This window comes from Drosophila serrata, unplaced genomic scaffold (genome assembly GCF_035046125.1).
Source record: "Drosophila serrata isolate PLE 108 unplaced genomic scaffold, ASM3504612v1 contig_275, whole genome shotgun sequence".
NCBI lineage: Eukaryota > Metazoa > Arthropoda > Insecta > Diptera > Drosophilidae > Drosophila > Drosophila serrata.
Window position 1 is genome coordinate 957,892 of NW_028257173.1, and position 20,783 is coordinate 978,674.

General features: G+C 28.1%; 1 protein-coding gene across 1 annotated transcript; it reads right to left on the reverse strand.

Moving 5' to 3' along the window:
* Positions 1-123: 123 nt before the first annotated feature.
* On the reverse strand, positions 124-20,732 carry LOC110187272 (glyoxylate reductase/hydroxypyruvate reductase). The gene is made up of 4 exons (XM_020956660.2): positions 20,226-20,732; positions 639-970; positions 455-580; positions 124-390 (listed from the first exon to the last, which is right to left on the reverse strand). Exons 1-4 carry the CDS (start codon positions 20,630-20,632, stop codon positions 272-274), a joined length of 984 nt encoding a protein of 327 aa, XP_020812319.2. The 5' UTR covers positions 20,633-20,732; the 3' UTR covers positions 124-271.
* Between the last annotated feature and the right edge of the window lie 51 nt (positions 20,733-20,783).

Sequence of the window (20,783 nt, forward strand, 5' to 3'; positions counted from 1 at the left end):
TATAATAAAATTAGGGAAAGGGTAAACAAAATGTAACTACACATTAATCATTTTTTAAGATTTAAAAATGAGTATGCAGAATTATTAACCTAATAAAAACTAATAAATGATTTTTTGGCCGAGTTTTTAGATTTTTAAAACTGTGATTTATTGATGAAATTGTCTTATGTGCATATATTTTTAATTTTAAAATTTTTTTATACAATCCATTTGTAAAAATTTTATTTCATAATAGTTTTAAAAAATATGTATGCTTTCTTTTGAAATAAAATCAGAAGGCAGGCTTTATCATGGGCTTTCCCTCCATGGCATTAAGAATGTTGTTGGCAGCCAAGAGACTCATCTCAATGGTGGTCTTCATGGTCTGCGTACCCATATGGGGTAGGACAACTAAGAGATAAATAAGGTATATATTAAACTATATAAAAAATATAAAATGAAGATCATAACTCACCGCAATTAGGCAGTTTAAGGAGTGGGTTGTCCGCTGGCAGTGGTTCAGGAGTGGTAACATCCAAGCCGGCAGCAAATATCTTTCCACTGGTCAGGGCCTCATGCAGATCCGGTTGATTAACGAGTCCTTTAAAATTATAAATAAAATATTTCTTAAATTCTATTAAGTTACCATTAATACCCACCGCCCCTTGCTACATTGACAAACACGGAGGACTTCTTCATCTGGGAAAAGGCCTGAGCATTAAACTTTTCCCTTGTTTCGTTGGTGAGTGGAGCAGCCACCACCAGGAAATCGCTTTCCTTTAGCAGGGTTTCAAAGGACACGTGCTGTGCCTTGAAGTCTCCATCGTTTTCCTTTCGGGTTCTGGTATGGTAAAGGATCTTGGATACATCCCAGCACTGCAAGCGCTTGGCAATTGCCTGACTAATACCTCCAAAACCAAAGAAACCTATCACAGAGTCTCGGATCTCCTGACCCATCATCCAGTTAATCTGCTCTGTTCTCCATTGGGATCTGTAAGTGCCATAGGAATAATTATACATGTTACATTTTAATTACTTTTGATTAAATTACAAACAGAAGAAAGATTTTCATTTCAAATTTTCGAAAATTCATCACACCGATATTGACTTATTTATAGGACAAATAATTCGAAAAATCAAAGTTTAAAACATGCATAACTCTGTCAAAAATGCATTAAATTCTTTTTATGCATTAATTTCTTTCCTATGCTAGTTTTTTGAAAAAATCGAAAGAATTTTTTTTCAACCAGACATAGCTAGATCGATTCAGCTGTTGATTCTGATCATTAATATATATCATTTATGGGGTCGGAAATGACTCCTTCACAGTTTTGCAGGCTTCTGACTAATCTTATAGTACCATTTATTGACTCTTTACTTATGTATATTTTATATGAAAATTTGAATAGAAATCAAATTTCAAAATCTCATACCTAAGCCAAAAAAGTGTTAATTTCAATTCGGATAGCTTCCCTAGGCTGTGATCTTTTATGGTAATAAATCTGCATACTCAGTTATTCAATTTAAAATGTATATAATAAATAAAAATAATAACGCCCTTCTTTGAGTCTTCATTAAGTATTTTTTATAAGGTATTTTTTAATAGAAATCTAATTTTAAAAATCTCATAACTAAGCCAAAAATGCTTTAATTTCAATTCGAAAAGCTGCGCCATGTTGGGATTTATTATGGTAATAAATATGCATACTCAGTTATTCAATTTAAAATGTATATAATAAATAAAAAATAATAACACCCTTCTTTGGGTCTTTATTAAGTATTTTTTATAAGGTATTTTTTAATAGAAATCTAATTTTAAAAATCTCATAACTAAGCCAAAAATGCTTTAATTTCAATTCGGAAACCTCTCCTATGCTAGGTTTTACTAGGGCAACAAAACTGCATACTCAATTTAAAATGTTAGAAAAACAAAACAATTATCGTCAATTTTTGACAAAATCGGAAAAATTGGCAAAATTTTTTTTCAACCAGACATAGCTAGATCGATTCAGCTGTTGATTCTGATCAAGAATATATATCATATTTGGGGTCGGAAATGACTCCTTCACAGTTTTACAGGCTTCTGACTAATCTTATAGTACCATTTATTGAGTTTTTATTTATGTATCTATATATATAAAAATGCTCTGTTCGTGTCTACATCCTTCATAGACTTGAAATGTTCTGAACCGTTTAAGCCCAAATTTTTACACAACATGCGTTGAGGTTCCAGCTCTGTTATTGTCTACTTTTGATCTTTATAGCTTATCTGCGGTTGCGAATATATCAATTTTATTAGCGTTTCCCCGTGCCCCTACTGCTGCGCCCTCTACAGGCAGCCAGCTGAATCAAAGCATTTCCTGTCAAACATTCAAAACATATTGAAAGAAGAAACTTGAAAAGTTCTGAACCGTTTAAGCCCAAATTTTTAGAGAACATGCGTTGAGGTTCCAGCTCGGTTATTGTCTACTTTTGATTTTGATAGCTTATCTGCATTTGCGAATATATCACTTTTTTTTCGCGTTTCCCCGTGCCCCTACTGTTGCGCCCTCTACATGCAGCCATCTGAATCAAAGCATTTCCTGTCAAACATTCAAAACATATTGAAAGAAGAAATTGGAGATACAAATTTTATTTTTTTGTTCAGGTTCAGTAAGAAACGAAGTCATGCCACCAAAGAAGTCGAGATTGGGTCGTCGTATTCGCAATACAGAGGCAAAAAGACGTAAGATTACGAATATGACTGACGAAGAACGGGCCTCCATCCGAGAGACGCGGCTGCGCGATGAACTTTTACTCATACAGGTTAATGGTTCGGAGGACCGATTGCAATCATATATTGAAATGTCGTCAGTTGTTTCATCAGTACATTGTCGATATGTATGCAAAAATTGAAACAACGTTTGCTGTTCCTCCGATTGAATCAGAAGAAACTTCGGTCCGAGGAAAATATCCATTTGCGGGATGCTGTGATGAATGACCGTAATACAACCAACGTTGGAAAGCTCACGATTTTGCCATCCTCATACATAGGTAGTCCACGCCAAATGCATGAATATGCTCAAGATGCCATGGCATATGTTCGTTGCTACGGCCGTCCAGACTTATTTATCACCTTCAAATGCAATCCAGCTTGGGACGAGATAGTACAGCTGTTATTTCCTGGACAATCGTATAGGGATAGGCATGACATCACAGCCCGTGTTTTCAGACAAAAGCTCAAGTCACTGATGGATTTTATTGTGAAACATGGAGTTTTTGGATCTGTGCGGTGCTGGATGTATTCAGTAGAATGGCAGAAGAGAGGATTGCCGCATGCGCACATACTGATTTGGCTGTATGATAAAATTACTCCAGACGAAATCGACGATGTTATATGCGCTGAGATTCCACGGGCCGAGGTTGATACGGATTTCCATGAAGTTGTCATCAAGAACATGATCCATGGCCCATGTGGTACCCTCAACCCATGTTCACCATGCATGGTAGACGGGAAGCGATATCCTCGAGCATTTACAGCCAACACCGTAACAGGGGACGAAGGATATCCTCTGTATAGGAGACGTTCAACTGAAGATTGGGGGACTTCGGCAAATTTAAACATGAGAATTGGTGATATTGAGGTAGACAATCGTTGGGTTGTTCCATACTCACCACTATTGTCAAAATCATACAAAGCGCACATCAACGTAGAATATTGCAATTCCGTGAAATCGATTAAATATATCTGCAAGTACGTGAATAAAGGCAGCGATATGGCAGTTTTTGGTGTTCAGGCAGAAAATGGTGACAGCAATGCAGTACGAGTTGTCGATGAAATATTTCAATACCAGGCTGGAAGATACATAAGCAGCAACGAGGCTGCATGGAGAATTTTTTCGTTCCACATTCATGAACGCTATCCAGCTTTAGTTCACTTGGCAGTCCATTTGGAGAATGGTCAACGTGTCTATTTCACAGAAAGAAATGTACAAGAAAGAGTCCTGAATCCGCCAGCGACAACTCTGACTGCCTTCTTCACCTTATGCCAGGAAGATGATTTTGCCAGAACCTTGATGTATTCAGAAGGGCACTCTTAACCACAATATGCCACAGAGAAACGTGGCAGGGTACAGCTAGTAATAAATAAAAATAATAACACCCTTCTTTGAGTCTTTATTAAGTATTTTTTATAAGGTATTTTTTAATAGAAATCTAATTTTAAAAATCTCATAACTAAGCCAAAAATGCTTTAATTTCAATTCGAAAAGCTGCCCCATGTTGGGATTTATTATGGTAATAAATCCGCATACTCAGTTATTTAATTTAAAATGTATATAATAAATAAAAATAATAACACCCTTCTTTGAGTCTTTATTAAGTATTTTTTATAAGGAATTTTTTAATAGAAATCTAATTTTAAAAATCTCATAACTAAGCCAAAAATGCTTTAATTTCAATTCGAAAAGCTGCCCCATGTTGGGATTTATTATGGTAATAAATCTGCATACTCAGTTATTCAATTTAAAATGTATATAATAAATAAAAATAATAACACCTTTCTTTGAGTCTTTATTAAGTATTTTTTATAAGGAATTTTTTAATAGAAATCTAATTTTAAAAATCTCATAACTAAGCCAAAAATGCTTTAATTTCAATTCGAAAAGCTGCCCCATGTTGGGATTTATTATGGTAATAAATCTGCATACTCAGTTATTCAATTTAAAATGTATATAATAAATAAAAATAATAACACCCTTCTTTGAGTCTTTATTAAGTATTTTTTATAAGGAATTTTTTAATAGAAATCTAATTTTAAAAATCTCATAACTAAGCCAAAAATGCTTTAATTTCAATTCGGAAACCTTTCCTATGCTAGTTTTTATTAGGGCAACAAAACTGCATACTCAATTTAAAATGTTAGAAAATCACAATTTTTGTCAATTTTTGACAATTTTAATGATGTAACCCCTTATCGTTTTTTGCAAAAATCGGAAAAATTGGCAAAATTTTTTTTTCAACCAGACATAGCTAGATCGATTCAGCTGTTGATTCTGATCAAGAATATATATCATTTATGGGGTCGGAAATGACTCCTTCACAGTTTTACAGGCTTCTGACTAATCTTATAGTACCATTTATTGACTCTTTACTTATGTATATTTTATATGAAAATTTGAATAGAAATCAAATTTCAAAATCTCATAGCTAAGCCAAAAAAGTGTTAATTTCAATTCGGATAGCTTCCCTAGGTTGTGATCTTTTATGGTAATAAATCTGCATACTCAGTTATTCAATTTAAAATGTATATAATAAATAAAAAATAATAACACCCTTCTTTGGGTCTTTATTAAGTATTTTTTATAAGGTATTTTTTAATAGAAATCTAATTTTAAAAATCTCATAACTAAGCCAAAAATGCTTTAATTTCAATTCGAAAACCTTTCCTATGCTAGTTTTTATTAGGGCAACAAAACTGCATACTCAATTTAAAATATTAGTAAATCACAATTTTTGTCAATTTTTGACAATTTTAATGATGATTAATGATTTTTTGCAAAAATCGGAAAAATTGGCAAAATTTTTTTTTCAACCAGACATAGCTAGAAATATTCAGCTGTCGATTCTGATCAAGAATATATATCATTTATGGGGTCGGAAATGACTCCTTCATAGTTTTACAGGCTTCTGACTAATTTTATAGTACCATTTATTGAGTCTTTATTTATGTATATTTTATATGAAAATTTGAATAGAAATCAAATTTCAAAATCTCGTAGCTAAGCCAAAAAAGTGTTAATTTCAATTCGGATAGCTTCCCTAGGTTGTGGTCTATTATGGTAATAAATCTGCATACTCGGTTATTCAATTTAAAATGTATATAATAAATAAAAAATAATAACACCCTTCTTAGAGTCTTTATTAAGTATTTTTTATAAGGAATTTTTTAATAGAAATCTAATTTTAAAAATCTCATAACTAAGCCAAAAATGCTTTAATTTCAATTCGAAAAGCTGCCCCATGTTGGGATTTATTATGGTAATAAATCTGCATACTCAGTTATTGAATTTAAAATGTATATAATAAATAAAAATAATAACACCCTTCTTTGAGTCTTTATTAAGTATTTTTTATAAGGTATTTTTTAATAGAAATCTAATTTTAAAAATCTCATAACTAAGCCAAAAATGCTTTAATTTCAATTCGAAAAGCTGCCCCATGTTGGGATTTATTATGGTAATAAATCTGCATACTCAGTTATTCAATTTAAAATGTATATAATAAATAAAAATAATAACACCTTTCTTTGAGTCTTTATTAAGTATTTTTTATAAGGAATTTTTTAATAGAAATCTAATTTTAAAAATCTCATAACTAAGCCAAAAATGCTTTAATTTCAATTCGAAAAGCTGCCCCATGTTGGGATTTATTATGGTAATAAATCTGCATACTCAGTTATTCAATTTAAAATGAATATAATAAATAAAAATAATAACACCCTTCTTAGAGTCTTTATTAAGTATTTTTTATAAGGTATTTTTTAATAGAAATCTAATTTTAAAAATCTCATAACTAAGCCAAAAATGCTTTAATTTCAATTCGAAAACCTTCCCTATGCTAGTTTTTATTAGGGCAACAAAACTGCATACTCAATTTAAAATGTTAGAAAATCACAATTTTTGTCAATTTTTGACAATTTTAATGATGTAACCCCTTATCGTTTTTTGCAAAAATCGGAAAAATTGGCAAAATTTTTTTTTCAACCAGACATAGCTAGATCGATTCAGCTGTTGATTCTGATCAAGAATATATATCATTTATGGGGTCGGAAATGACTCCTTCACAGTTTTACAGGCTTCTGACTAATCTTATAGTACCATTTATTGACTCTTTACTTATGTATATTTTATATGAAAATTTGAATAGAAATCAAATTTCAAAATCTCATAGCTAAGCCAAAAAAGTGTTAATTTCAATTCGGATAGCTTCCCTAGGTTGTGATCTTTTATGGTAATAAATCTGCATACTCAGTTATTCAATTTAAAATGTATATAATAAATAAAAATAATAACACCCTTCTTTGGGTCTTTATGAAGTATTTTTTATAAGGAATTTTTTAATAGAAATCTAATTTTAAAAATCTCATAACTAAGCCAAAAATGCTTTAATTTCAATTCGAAAACCTTCCCTATGCTAGTTTTTATTAGGGCAACAAAACTGCATACTCAATTTAAAATGTTAGTAAATCACAATTTTTGTCAATTTTTGACAATTTTAATGATGTAACCCCTTATCGTTTTTTGCAAAAATCGGAAAAATTGGCAAAATTTTTTTTTCAACCAGACATAGCTAGAAATATTCAGCTGTCGATTCTGATCAAGAATATATATCATTTATGGGGTCGGAAATGACTCCTTCACAGTTTTACAGGCTTCTGACTAATCTTATAGTACCATTTATTGACTCTTTACTTATGTATATTTTATATGAAAATTTGAATAGAAATCAAATTTCAAAATCTCATAGCTAAGCCAAAAAAGTGTTAATTTCAATTCGGATAGCTTCCCTAGGTTGTGGTCTATTATGGTAATAAATCTGCATACTCGGTTATTCAATTTAAAATGTATATAATAAATAAAAAATAATAACACCCTTCTTAGAGTCTTTATTAAGTATTTTTTATAAGGAATTTTTTAATAGAAATCTAATTTTAAAAATCTCATAACTAAGCCAAAAATGCTTTAATTTCAATTCGAAAAGCTGCCCCATGTTGGGATTTATTATGGTAATAAATCTGCATACTCAGTTATTGAATTTAAAATATATATAATAAATAAAAATAATAACATCCTTCTTTCAGTCTTTATTAAGTATTTTTTATAAGGTATTTTTTAATAGAAATCTAATTTTAAAAATCTCATAACTAAGCCAAAAATGCTTTAATTTCAATTCGAAAAGCTGCCCCATGTTGGGATTTATTATGGTAATAAATCTGCATACTCAGTTATTCAATTTAAAATGTATATAATAAATAAAAATAATAACACCTTTCTTTGAGTCTTTATTAAGTATTTTTTATAAGGAATTTTTTAATAGAAATCTAATTTTAAAAATCTCATAACTAAGCCAAAAATGCTTTAATTTCAATTCGAAAAGCTGCCCCATGTTGGGATTTATTATGGTAATAAATCTGCATACTCAGTTATTCAATTTAAAATGTATATAATAAATAAAAATAATAACACCCTTCTTTGAGTCTTTATTAAGTATTTTTTATAAGGAATTTTTTAATAGAAATCTAATTTTAAAAATCTCATAACTAAGCCAAAAATGCTTTAATTTCAATTCGAAAAGCTGCCCCATGTTGGGATTTATTATGGTAATAAATCTGCATACTCAGTTATTCAATTTAAAATGTATATAATAAATAAAAAATAATAACACCCTTCTTTGAGTCTTTATTAAGTATTTTTTATAAGGAATTTTTTAATAGAAATCTAATTTTAAAAATCTCATAACTAAGCCAAAAATGCTTTAATTTCAATTCGAAAAGCTGCCCCATGTTGGGATTTATTATGGTAATAAATCTGCATACTCAGTTATTCAATTTAAAATGTATATAATAAATAAAAAATAATAACACCCTTCCTTGGGTCTTTATTAAGTATTTTTTATAAGGAATTTTTTAATAGAAATCTAATTTTAAAAATCTCATAACTAAGCCAAAAATGCTTTAATTTCAATTCGAAAAGCTGCCCCATGTTGGGATTTATTATGGTAATAAATCTGCATACTCAGTTATTCAATTTAAAATGTATATAATAAATAAAAAATAATAACACCCTTCCTTGAGTCTTTATTAAGCATTTTTTATAAGGAATTTTTTATTAGAAATCTAATTTTAAAAATCTCATAACTAAGCCAAAAATGCTTTAATTTCAATTCGAAAACCTTTCCTATGCTAGTTTTTATTAGGGCAACAAAACTGCATACTCAATTTAAAATGTTAGAAAATCACAATTTTTGTCAATTTTTGACAATTTTAATGATGTAACCCCTTATCGTTTTTTGCAAAAATCGGAAAAATTGGCAAAATTTTTTTTTCAACCAGACATAGCTAGATCGATTCAGCTGTTGATTCTGATCAAGAATATATATCATTTATGGGGTCGGAAATGACTCCTTCACAGTTTTACAGGCTTCTGACTAATCTTATACTACCATTTATTGACTCTTTACTTATGTATATTTTATATGAAAATTTGAATAGAAATCAAATTTCAAAATCTCATAGCTAAGCCAAAAAAGTGTTAATTTCAATTCGGATAGCTTCCCTAGGTTGTGATCTTTTATGGTAATAAATCTGCATACTCAGTTATTCAATTTAAAATGTATATAATAAATAAAAATAATAACACCTTTCTTTGGGTCTTTATTAAGTATTTTTTATAAGGTATTTTTTAATAGAAATCTAATTTTAAAAATCTCATAACTAAGCCAAAAATGCTTTAATTTCAATTCGAAAAGCTGCCCCATGTTGGGATTTATTATGGTAATAAATCTGCATACTCAGTTATTCAATTTAAAATGTATATAATAAATAAAAAATAATAACACCCTTCTTTGGGTCTTTATGAAGTATTTTTTATAAGGAATTTTTTAATAGAAATCTAATTTTAAAAATCTCATAACTAAGCCAAAAATGCTTTAATTTCAATTCGAAAAGCTGCCCCATGTTGGGATTTATTATGGTAATAAATCTGCATACTCAGTTATTCAATTTAAAATGTATATAATAAATAAAAATAATAACACCCTTCTTTGAGTCTTTATTAAGTATTTTTTATAAGGAATTTTTTAATAGAAATCTAATTTTAAAAATCTCATAACTAAGCCAAAAATGCTTTAATTTCAATTGGAAAACCTTTCCTATGCTAGTTTTTATTAGGGCAACAAAACTGCATACTCAATTTAAAATGTTAGAAAATCACAATTTTTGTCAATTTTTGACAATTTTAATGATGTAACCCCTTATCGTTTTTTGCAAAAATCGGAAAAATTGGCAAAATTTTTTTTTCAACCAGACATAGCTAGATCGATTCAGCTGTTGATTCTGATCAAGAATATATATCATTTATGGGGTCGGAAATGACTCCTTCACAGTTTTACAGGCTTCTGACTAATCTTATACTACCATTTATTGACTCTTTATTTATGTATATTTTATATGAAAATTTGAATAGAAATCAAATTTCAAAATCTCATAGCTAAGCCAAAAAAGTGTTAATTTCAATTCGGATAGCTTCCCTAGGTTGTGATCTTTTATGGTAATAAATCTGCATACTCAGTTATTCAATTTAAAATGTATATAATAAATAAAAATAATAACACCCTTCTTTGGGTCTTTATTAAGTATTTTTTATAAGGAATTTTTTAATAGAAATCTAATTTTAAAAATCTCATAACTAAGCCAAAAATGCTTTAATTTCAATTCGAAAACCTTTCCTATGCTAGTTTTTATTAGGGCAACAAAACTGCATACTCAATTTAAAATGTTAGAAAATCACAATTTTTGTCAATTTTTGACAATTTTAATGATGTAACCCCTTATCGTTTTTTGCAAAAATCGGAAAAATTGGCAAAATTTTTTTTTCAACCAGACATAGCTAGAAATATTCAGCTGTCGATTCTGATCAAGAATATATATCATTTATGGGGTCGGAAATGACTCCTTCACAGTTTTACAGGCTTCTGACTAATCTTATAGTACCATTTATTGACTCTTTATTTATGTATATTTTATATGAAAATTTGAATAGAAATCAAATTTCAAAATCTCATAGCTAAGCCAAAAAAGTGTTAATTTCAATTCGGATAGCTTCCCTAGGTTGTGATCTTTTATGGTAATAAATCTGCATACTCAGTTATTCAATTTAAAATGTATATAATAAATAAAAAATAATAACACCCTTCTTTGAGTCTTTATTAAGTATTTTTTATAAGGTATTTTTTAATAGAAATCTAATTTTAAAAATCTCATAACTAAGCCAAAAATGCTTTAATTTCAATTCGAAAAGCTGCCCCATGTTGGGATTTATTATGGTAATAAATCTGCATACTCAGTTATTCAATTTAAAATGTATATAATAAATAAAAATAATAACACCCTTCTTTGAGTCTTTATTAAGTATTTTTTATAAGGTATTTTTTAATAGAAATCTAATTTTAAAAATCTCATAACTAAGCCAAAAATGCTTTAATTTCAATTCGAAAAGCTGCCCCATGTTGGGATTTATTATGGTAATAAATCTGCATACTCAGTTATTCAATTTAAAATGTATATAATAAATAAAAATAATAACACCCTTCTTTGAGTCTTTATTAAGTATTTTTTATAAGGAATTTTTTAATAGAAATCTAATTTTAAAAATCTCATAACTAAGCCAAAAATGCTTTAATTTCAATTCGGAAACCTTTCCTATGCTAGTTTTTATTAGGGCAACAAAACTGCATACTCAATTTAAAATGTTAGAAAATCACAATTTTTGTCAATTTTTGACAATTTTAATGATGTAACCCCTTATCGTTTTTTGCAAAAATCGGAAAAATTGGCAAAATTTTTTTTTCAACCAGACATAGCTAGATCGATTCAGCTGTTGATTCTGATCAAGAATATATATCATTTATGGGGTCGGAAATGACTCCTTCACAGTTTTACAGGCTTCTGACTAATCTTATAGTACCATTTATTGACTCTTTACTTATGTATATTTTATATGAAAATTTGAATAGAAATCAAATTTCAAAATCTCATAGCTAAGCCAAAAAAGTGTTAATTTCAATTCGGATAGCTTCCCTAGGTTGTGATCTTTTATGGTAATAAATCTGCATACTCAGTTATTCAATTTAAAATGTATATAATAAATAAAAATAATAACACCCTTCTTTGGGTCTTTATTAAGTATTTTTTATAAGGTATTTTTTAATAGAAATCTAATTTTAAAAATCTCATAACTAAGCCAAAAATGCTTTAATTTCAATTCGAAAAGCTGCCCCATGTTGGGATTTATTATGGTAATAAATCTGCATACTCAGTTATTCAATTTAAAATGTATATAATAAATAAAAATAATAACACCCTTCTTTGAGTCTTTATTAAGTATTTTTTATAAGGAATTTTTTAATAGAAATCTAATTTTAAAAATCTCATAACTAAGCCAAAAATGCTTTAATTTCAATTCGGAAACCTTTCCTATGCTAGTTTTTATTAGGGCAACAAAACTGCATACTCAATTTAAAATGTTAGAAAATCACAATTTTTGTCAATTTTTGACAATTTTAATGATGTAACCCCTTATCGTTTTTTGCAAAAATCGGAAAAATTGGCAAAATTTTTTTTTCAACCAGACATAGCTAGATCGATTCAGCTGTTGATTCTGATCAAGAATATATATCATTTATGGGGTCGGAAATGACTCCTTCACAGTTTTACAGGCTTCTGACTAATCTTATACTACCATTTATTGACTCTTTATTTATGTATATTTTATATGAAAATTTGAATAGAAATCAAATTTCAAAATCTCATAGCTAAGCCAAAAAAGTGTTCATTTCAATTCGGATAGCTTCCCTAGGTTGTGATCTTTTATGGTAATAAATCTGCATACTCAGTTATTCAATTTAAAATGTATATAATAAATAAAAATAATAACACCCTTCTTTGGGTCTTTATTAAGTATTTTTTATAAGGTATTTTTTAATAGAAATCTAATTTTAAAAATCTCATAACTAAGCCAAAAATGCTTTAATTTCAATTCGAAAAGCTGCCCCATGTTGGGATTTATTATGGTAATAAATCTGCATACTCAGTTATTCAATTTAAAATGTATATAATAAATAAAAATAATAACACCCTTCTTTGAGTCTTTATTAAGTATTTTTTATAAGGTATTTTTTAATAGAAATCTAATTTTAAAAATCTCATAACTAAGCCAAAAATGCTTTAATTTCAATTCGAAAAGCTGCCCCATGTTGGGATTTATTATGGTAATAAATCTGCATACTCAGTTATTCAATTTAAAATGTATATAATAAATAAAAATAATAACACCCTTCTTTGAGTCTTTATTAAGTATTTTTTATAAGGTATTTTTTAATAGAAATCTAATTTTAAAAATCTCATAACTAAGCCAAAAATGCTTTAATTTCAATTCGAAAAGCTGCCCCATGTTGGGATTTATTATGGTAATAAATCTGCATACTCAGTTATTCAATTTAAAATGTATATAATAAATAAAAATAATAACACCCTTCTTTGAGTCTTTATTAAGTATTTTTTATAAGGAATTTTTTAATAGAAATCTAATTTTAAAAATCTCATAACTAAGCCAAAAATGCTTTAATTTCAATTCGGAAACCTTTCCTATGCTAGTTTTTATTAGGGCAACAAAACTGCATACTCAATTTAAAATGTTAGAAAATCACAATTTTTGTCAATTTTTGACAATTTTAATGATGTAACCCCTTATCGTTTTTTGCAAAAATCGGAAAAATTGGCAAAATTTTTTTTCAACCAGACATAGCTAGATCGATTCAGCTGTTGATTCTGATCAAGAATATATATCATTTATGGGGTCGGAAATGACTCCTTCACAGTTTTACAGGCTTCTGACTAATCTAATAGTACCATTTATTGACTCTTTATTTATGTATATTTTATATGAAAATTTGAATAGAAATCAAATTTCAAAATCTCATAGCTAAGCCAAAAAAGTGTTAATTTCAATTCGGATAGCTTCCCTAGGTTGTGATCTTTTATGGTAATAAATCTGCATACTCAGTTATTCAATTTAAAATGTATATAATAAATAAAAATAATAACACCCTTCTTTGGGTCTTTATTAAGTATTTTTTATAAGGAATTTTTTAATAGAAATCTAATTTTAAAAATCTCATAACTAAGCCAAAAATGCTTTAATTTCAATTCGGAAACCTTTCCTATGCTAGTTTTTATTAGGGCAACAAAACTGCATACTCAATTTAAAATGTTAGAAAATCACAATTTTTGTCAATTTTTGACAATTTTAATGATGTAACCCCTTATCGTTTTTTGCAAAAATCGGAAAAATTGGCAAAATTTTTTTTTCAACCAGACATAGCTAGATCGATTCAGCTGTTGATTCTGATCAAGAATATATATCATTTATGGGGTCGGAAATGACTCCTTCACAGTTTTACAGGCTTCTGACTAATCTTATACTACCATTTATTGACTCTTTATTTATGTATATTTTATATGAAAATTTGAATAGAAATCAAATTTCAAAATCTCATAGCTAAGCCAAAAAAGTGTTAATTTCAATTCGGATAGCTTCCCTAGGTTGTGATCTTTTATGGTAATAAATCTGCATACTCAGTTATTCAATTTAAAATGTATATAATAAATAAAAAATAATAACACCCTTCTTTGAGTCTTTATTAAGTATTTTTTATAAGGAATTTTTTAATAGAAATCTAATTTTAAAAATCTCATAACTAAGCCAAAAATGCTTTAATTTCAATTCGAAAAGCTGCCCCATGTTGGGATTTATTATGGTAATAAATCTGCATACTCAGTTATTCAATTTAAAATGTATATAATAAATAAAAATAATAACACCCTTCTTTGAGTCTTTATTAAGTATTTTTTATAAGGTATTTTTTAATAGAAATCTAATTTTAAAAATCTCATAACTAAGCCAAAAATGCTTTAATTTCAATTCGAAAAGCTGCCCCATGTTGGGATTTATTATGGTAATAAATCTGCATACTCAGTTATTCAATTTAAAATGTATATAATAAATAAAAATAATAACACCTTTCTTTGAGTCTTTATTAAGTATTTTTTATAAGGAATTTTTTAATAGAAATCTAATTTTAAAAATCTCATAACTAAGCCAAAAATGCTTTAATTTCAATTCGAAAAGCTGCCCCATGTTGGGATTTATTATGGTAATAAATCTGCATACTCAGTTATTCAATTTAAAATGTATATAATAAATAAAAATAATAACACCCTTCTTTGAGTCTTTATTAAGTATTTTTTATAAGGAATTTTTTAATAGAAATCTAATTTTAAAAATCTCATAACTAAGCCAAAAATGCTTTAATTTCAATTCGAAAAGCTGCCCCATGTTGGGATTTATTATGGTAATAAATCTGCATACTCAGTTATTCAATTTAAAATGTATATAATAAATAAAAAATAATAACACCCTTCCTTGGGTCTTTATTAAGTATTTTTTATAAGGAATTTTTTAATAGAAATGTAATTTTAAAAATCTCATAACTAAGCCAAAAATGCTTTAATTTCAATTCGAAAAGCTGCCCCATGTTGGGATTTATTATGGTAATAAATCTGCATACTCAGTTATTCAATTTAAAATGTATATAATAAATAAAAATAATAACACCCTTCTTTGGGTCTTTATTAAGTATTTTTTATAAGGAATTTTTTAATAGAAATCTAATTTTAAAAATCTCATAACTAAGCCAAAAATGCTTTAATTTCAATTCGAAAAGCTGCCCCATGTTGGGATTTATTATGGTAATAAATCTGCATACTCAGTTATTCAATTTAAAATGTATATAATAAATAAAAATAATAACACCCTTCTTTGAGTCTTTATTAAGTATTTTTTATAAGGAATTTTTTAATAGAAATCTAATTTTAAAAATCTCATAACTAAGCCAAAAATGCTTTAATTTCAATTCGGAAACCTTTCCTATGCTAGTTTTTATTAGGGCAACAAAACTGCATACTCAATTTAAAATGTTAAAAAATCACAATTTTTGTCAATTTTTTACAATTTTAATGATGTAACCCCTTATCGTTTTTTGCAAAAATCGGAAAAATTGGCAAAATTTTTTTTTCAACCAGACATAGCTAGATCGATTCAGCTGTTGATTCTGATCAAGAATATATATCATTTATGGGGTCGGAAATGACTCCTTCACAGTTTTACAGGCTTCTGACTAATCTTATACTACCATTTATTGACTCTTTACTTATGTATATTTTATATGAAAATTTGAATAGAAATCAAATTTCAAAATCTCATAGCTAAGCCAAAAAAGTGTTAATTTCAATTCGGATAGCTTCCCTAGGTTGTGATCTTTTATGGTAATAAATCTGCATACTCAGTTATTCAATTTAAAATGTATATAATAAATAAAAATAATAACACCCTTCTTTGGGTCTTTATTAAGTATTTTTTATAAGGTATTTTTTAATAGAAATCTAATTTTAAAAATCTCATAACTAAGCCAAAAATGCTTTAATTTCAATTCGAAAAGCTGCCCCATGTTGGGATTTATTATGGTAATAAATCTGCATACTCAGTTATTCAATTTAAAATGTATATAATAAATAAAAATAATAACACCCTTCTTTGAGTCTTTATTAAGTATTTTTTATAAGGAATTTTTTAATAGAAATCTAATTTTAAAAATCTCATAACTAAGCCAAAAATGCTTTAATTTCAATTCGGAAACCTTTCCTATGCTAGTTTTTATTAGGGCAACAAAACTGCATACTCAATTTAAAATGTTAGAAAATCACAATTTTTGTCAATTTTTGACAATTTTAATGATGTAACCCCTTATCGTTTTTTGCAAAAATCGGAAAAATTGGCAAAATTTTTTTTTCAACCAGACATAGCTAGATCGATTCAGCTGTTGATTCTGATCAAGAATATATATCATTTATGGGGTCGGAAATGACTCCTTCACAGTTTTACAGGCTTCTGACTAATCTTATAGTACCATTTATTGACTCTTTATTTATGTATATTTTATATGAAAATTTGAATAGAAATCAAATTTCAAAATCTCATAGCTAAGCCAAAAAAGTGTTAATTTCAATTCGGATAGCTTCCCTAGGTTGTGATCTTTTATGGTAATAAATCTGCATACTCAGTTATTCAATTTAAAATGTATATAATAAATAAAAAATAATAACACCCTTCTTTGGGTCTTTATTAAGTATTTTTTATAAGGTATTTTTTAATAGAAATCTAATTTTAAAAATCTCATAACTAAGCCAAAAATGCTTTAATTTCAATTCGAAAAGCTGCCCCATGTTGGGATTTATTATGGTAATAAATCTGCATACTCAGTTATTCAATTTAAAATGTATATAATAAATAAAAATAATAACACCCTTCTTTGAGTCTTTATTAAGTATTTTTTATAAGGAATTTTTTAATAGAAATCTAATTTTAAAAATCTCATAACTAAGCCAAAAATGCTTTAATTTCAATTCGAAAAGCTTGCCCCATGTTGGGATTTATTATGGTAATAAATCTGCATACTCAGTTATTCAATTTAAAATGTATATAATAAATAAAAATAATAACACCTTTCTTTGAGTCTTTATTAAGTATTTTTTATAAGGAATTTTTTAATAGAAATCTAATTTTAAAAATCTCATAACTAAGCCAAAAATGCTTTAATTTCAATTCGAAAAGCTGCCCCATGTTGGGATTTATTATGGTAATAAATCTGCATACTCAGTTATTCAATTTAAAATGTATATAATAAATAAAAATAATAACACCCTTCTTAGAGTCTTTATTAAGTATTTTTTATAAGGAATTTTTTAATAGAAATCTAATTTAAAAAATCTCATAACTAAGCCAAAAATGCTTTAATTTCAATTCGAAAAGCTGCCCCATGTTGGGATTTATTATGGTAATAAATCTGCATACTCAGTTATTCAATTTAAAATGTATATAATAAATAAAAAATAATAACACCCTTCTTTGGGTCTTTATTAAGTATTTTTTATAAGGAATTTTTTAATAGAAATCTAATTTTAAAAATCTCATAACTAAGCCAAAAATGCTTTAATTTCAATTCGAAAAGCTGCCCCATGTTAGGATTTATTATGGTAATAAATCTGCATACTCAGTTATTCAATTTAAAATGTATATAATAAATAAAAATAATAACACCCTTCTTTGGGTCTTTATTAAGTATTTTTTATAAGGAATTTTTTAATAGAAATCTAATTTTAAAAATCTCATAACTAAGCCAAAAATGCTTTAATTTCAATTCGAAAAGCTGCCCCATGTTGGGATTTATTATGGTAATAAATCTGCATACTCAGTTATTCAATTTAAAATGTATATAATAAATAAAAAATAATAACACCCTTCTTTGAGTCTTTATTAAGTATTTTTTATAAGGAATTTTTTAATAGAAATCTAATTTTAAAAATCTCATAACTAAGCCAAAAATGCTTTAATTTCAATTCGGAAACCTTTCCTATGCTAGTTTTTATTAGGGCAACAAAACTGCATACTCAATTTAAAATGTTAGAAAATCACAATTTTTGTCAATTTTTGACAATTTTAATGATGTAACCCCTTATCGTTTTTTGCAAAAATCGGAAAAATTGGCAAAATTTTTTTTTCAACCAGACATAGCTAGATCGATTCAGCTGTTGATTCTGATCAAGAATATATATCATTTATGGGGTCGGAAATGACTCCTTCACAGTTTTACAGGCTTCTGACTAATCTTATAGTACCATTTATTGACTCTTTACTTATGTATATTTTATATGAAAATTTGAATAGAAATCAAATTTCAAAATCTCATAGCTAAGCCAAAAAAGTGTTAATTTCAATTCGGATAGCTTCCCTAGGTTGTGATCTTTTATGGTAATAAATCTGCATACTCAGTTATTCAATTTAAAATGTATATAATAAATAAAAAATAATAACACCCTTCCTTGGGTCTTTATTAAGTATTTTTTATAAGGTATTTTTTAATAGAAATCTAATTTTAAAAATCTCATAACTAAGCCAAAAATGCTTTAATTTCAATTCGAAAAGCTGCCCCATGTTGGGATTTATTATGGTAATAAATCTGCATACTCAGTTATTCAATTTAAAATGTATATAATAAATAAAAATAATAACACCCTTCTTTGAGTCTTTATTAAGTATTTTTTATAAGGAATTTTTTAATAGAAATCTAATTTTAAAAATCTCATAACTAAGCCAAAAATGCTTTAATTTCAATTCGGAAACCTTTCCTATGCTAGTTTTTATTAGGGCAACAAAACTGCATACTCAATTTAAAATGTTAGAAAATCACAATTTTTGTCAATTTTTGACAATTTTAATGATATAACCCCTTATCGTTTTTTGCAAAAATCGGAAAAATTGGCTAATTTTTTTTTTCAACCAGACATAGCTAGATCGATTCAGCTGTTGATTCTGATCAAGAATATATATCATTTATGGGGTCGGAAATGACTCCTTCACAGTTTTACAGGCTTCTGACTAATCTTATAGTACCATTTATTGGCTCTTTACTTATGTATATTTTATATGAAAATTTGAATAGAAATCAAATTTCAAAATCTCTTAGCTAAGCCAAAAAAGTGTTAATTTCAATTCGGATAGCTTCCCTAGGTTGTGATCTATTATGGTAATAAATCTGCATACTCAGTTATTCAATTTAAAATGTATATAATTAATAAAAATAATAACACCCTTCTTTGCGTCTTTATTAAGTATTTTTTATAAGGAATTTTTTATTAGAAATCTAATTTTAAAAATCTCATAAGTAAGCCAAAAATGCTTTAATTTCAATTCGGAAACCTCTCCTATGCTAGGTTTTATTAGGGCAACAAAACTGCATACTCAATTTAAAATGTTAAAAAATCACAATTTTTGTCAATTTTTGACAATTTTGTAACCCCTTATTGTTTTTTGCAAAAATCGGAAAAATGGGCAAAATTTTTTTTAGATCGATTCAGCTGTTGATTCTGATCAAGAATATATATCCTTTATGGGGTAGGAAATGACTCCTTCACAGTTTTACAGGCTTCTGACTAATCTTATAGTACCATTTATTGACTCTTTACTTATGTATATTTCATATAAGCCAAAAAAGTGTTAATTTCAATTCGAAAAGCTGCCCCATGTTGAGATTTATTATAGTAATAAATCTCTTTATTCAGTATTAAATTTAAAAAAAAAAAGAAAATTTGTGTAAATTTTTTACAAAAATCGAACAGATTTTATTTAAATGCTTTCAACCATACAATTCTAGATCGACGATAGATGAGTTATTGACTAAAATTTTTGTACCCGCAAAGGTACACTAAAAGGGTATTCAAATGTCTGGCTCACAGACATCTTCCGCGTTAAAAAAGCTTTCTATATAAAAAGCTTATTTCCAGCTGTTAGCCATACTCAGCTGTTGGTTCTTACCTCTCGATTTCGGTACGCCCAGCATGGAAATGACGTCCGGCTGCAATCATCAAACCAATGGCCAGATCAGCCACGGAATTCTTCACCACACCCGGAGTGTGTCCCAAGGGGATTTGTCGTTGTTTAAACTCCGGCACATCCACATAATCAATGCCCGATGACATGGTGCTAACGCATCTCAACTGGGGTCCAGCTGCATCCAGAATGCCGGCATTCAGGGGCTGATAGTGAGCCCAAAAGATGGCATCGACACCGGGTACCTTCTTCAGGATCTCCTCCCGCGACGGCGGCACACTCTGGCACACAATGGTCTCCGCTCCGCGGGATCTGAGGAGCTCCAGTGCGGGTGTGGGAACATTTGGATGCGAGACGAGCACCTTGAAGGCAGTGGATGCAACGCGGGACATGATAACAAAAAAAACACAATGAACTATCAGCCGTCGGTTATAGCGCCAAACTGTGGAAATTTCCCAGCCCCACAAAAAATTCTCAAGCTTTCGTTGGGGGTTGCTCTTATTCTCAGTCTCTTAGATTCCCATTTTACTCTTAAGCTTTCCG

Bases quoted from the DNA above. Each gene is read 5' to 3' on its own strand.
- LOC110187272 (XM_020956660.2), bottom strand. From the start codon at position 20,632: ATGTCCCGCGTTGCATCCACTGCCTTCAAGGTGCTCGTCTCGCATCCA. The intron at 581-638 runs GTGGGTATTAAT...ATAATTTTAAAG, and splicing joins TGTCAATGTAGCAAGGGGCG to GACTCGTTAATCAACCGGAT. The intron at 391-454 runs GTGAGTTATGAT...TTTATCTCTTAG, and splicing joins CCTTAAACTGCCTAATTGCG to TTGTCCTACCCCATATGGGT.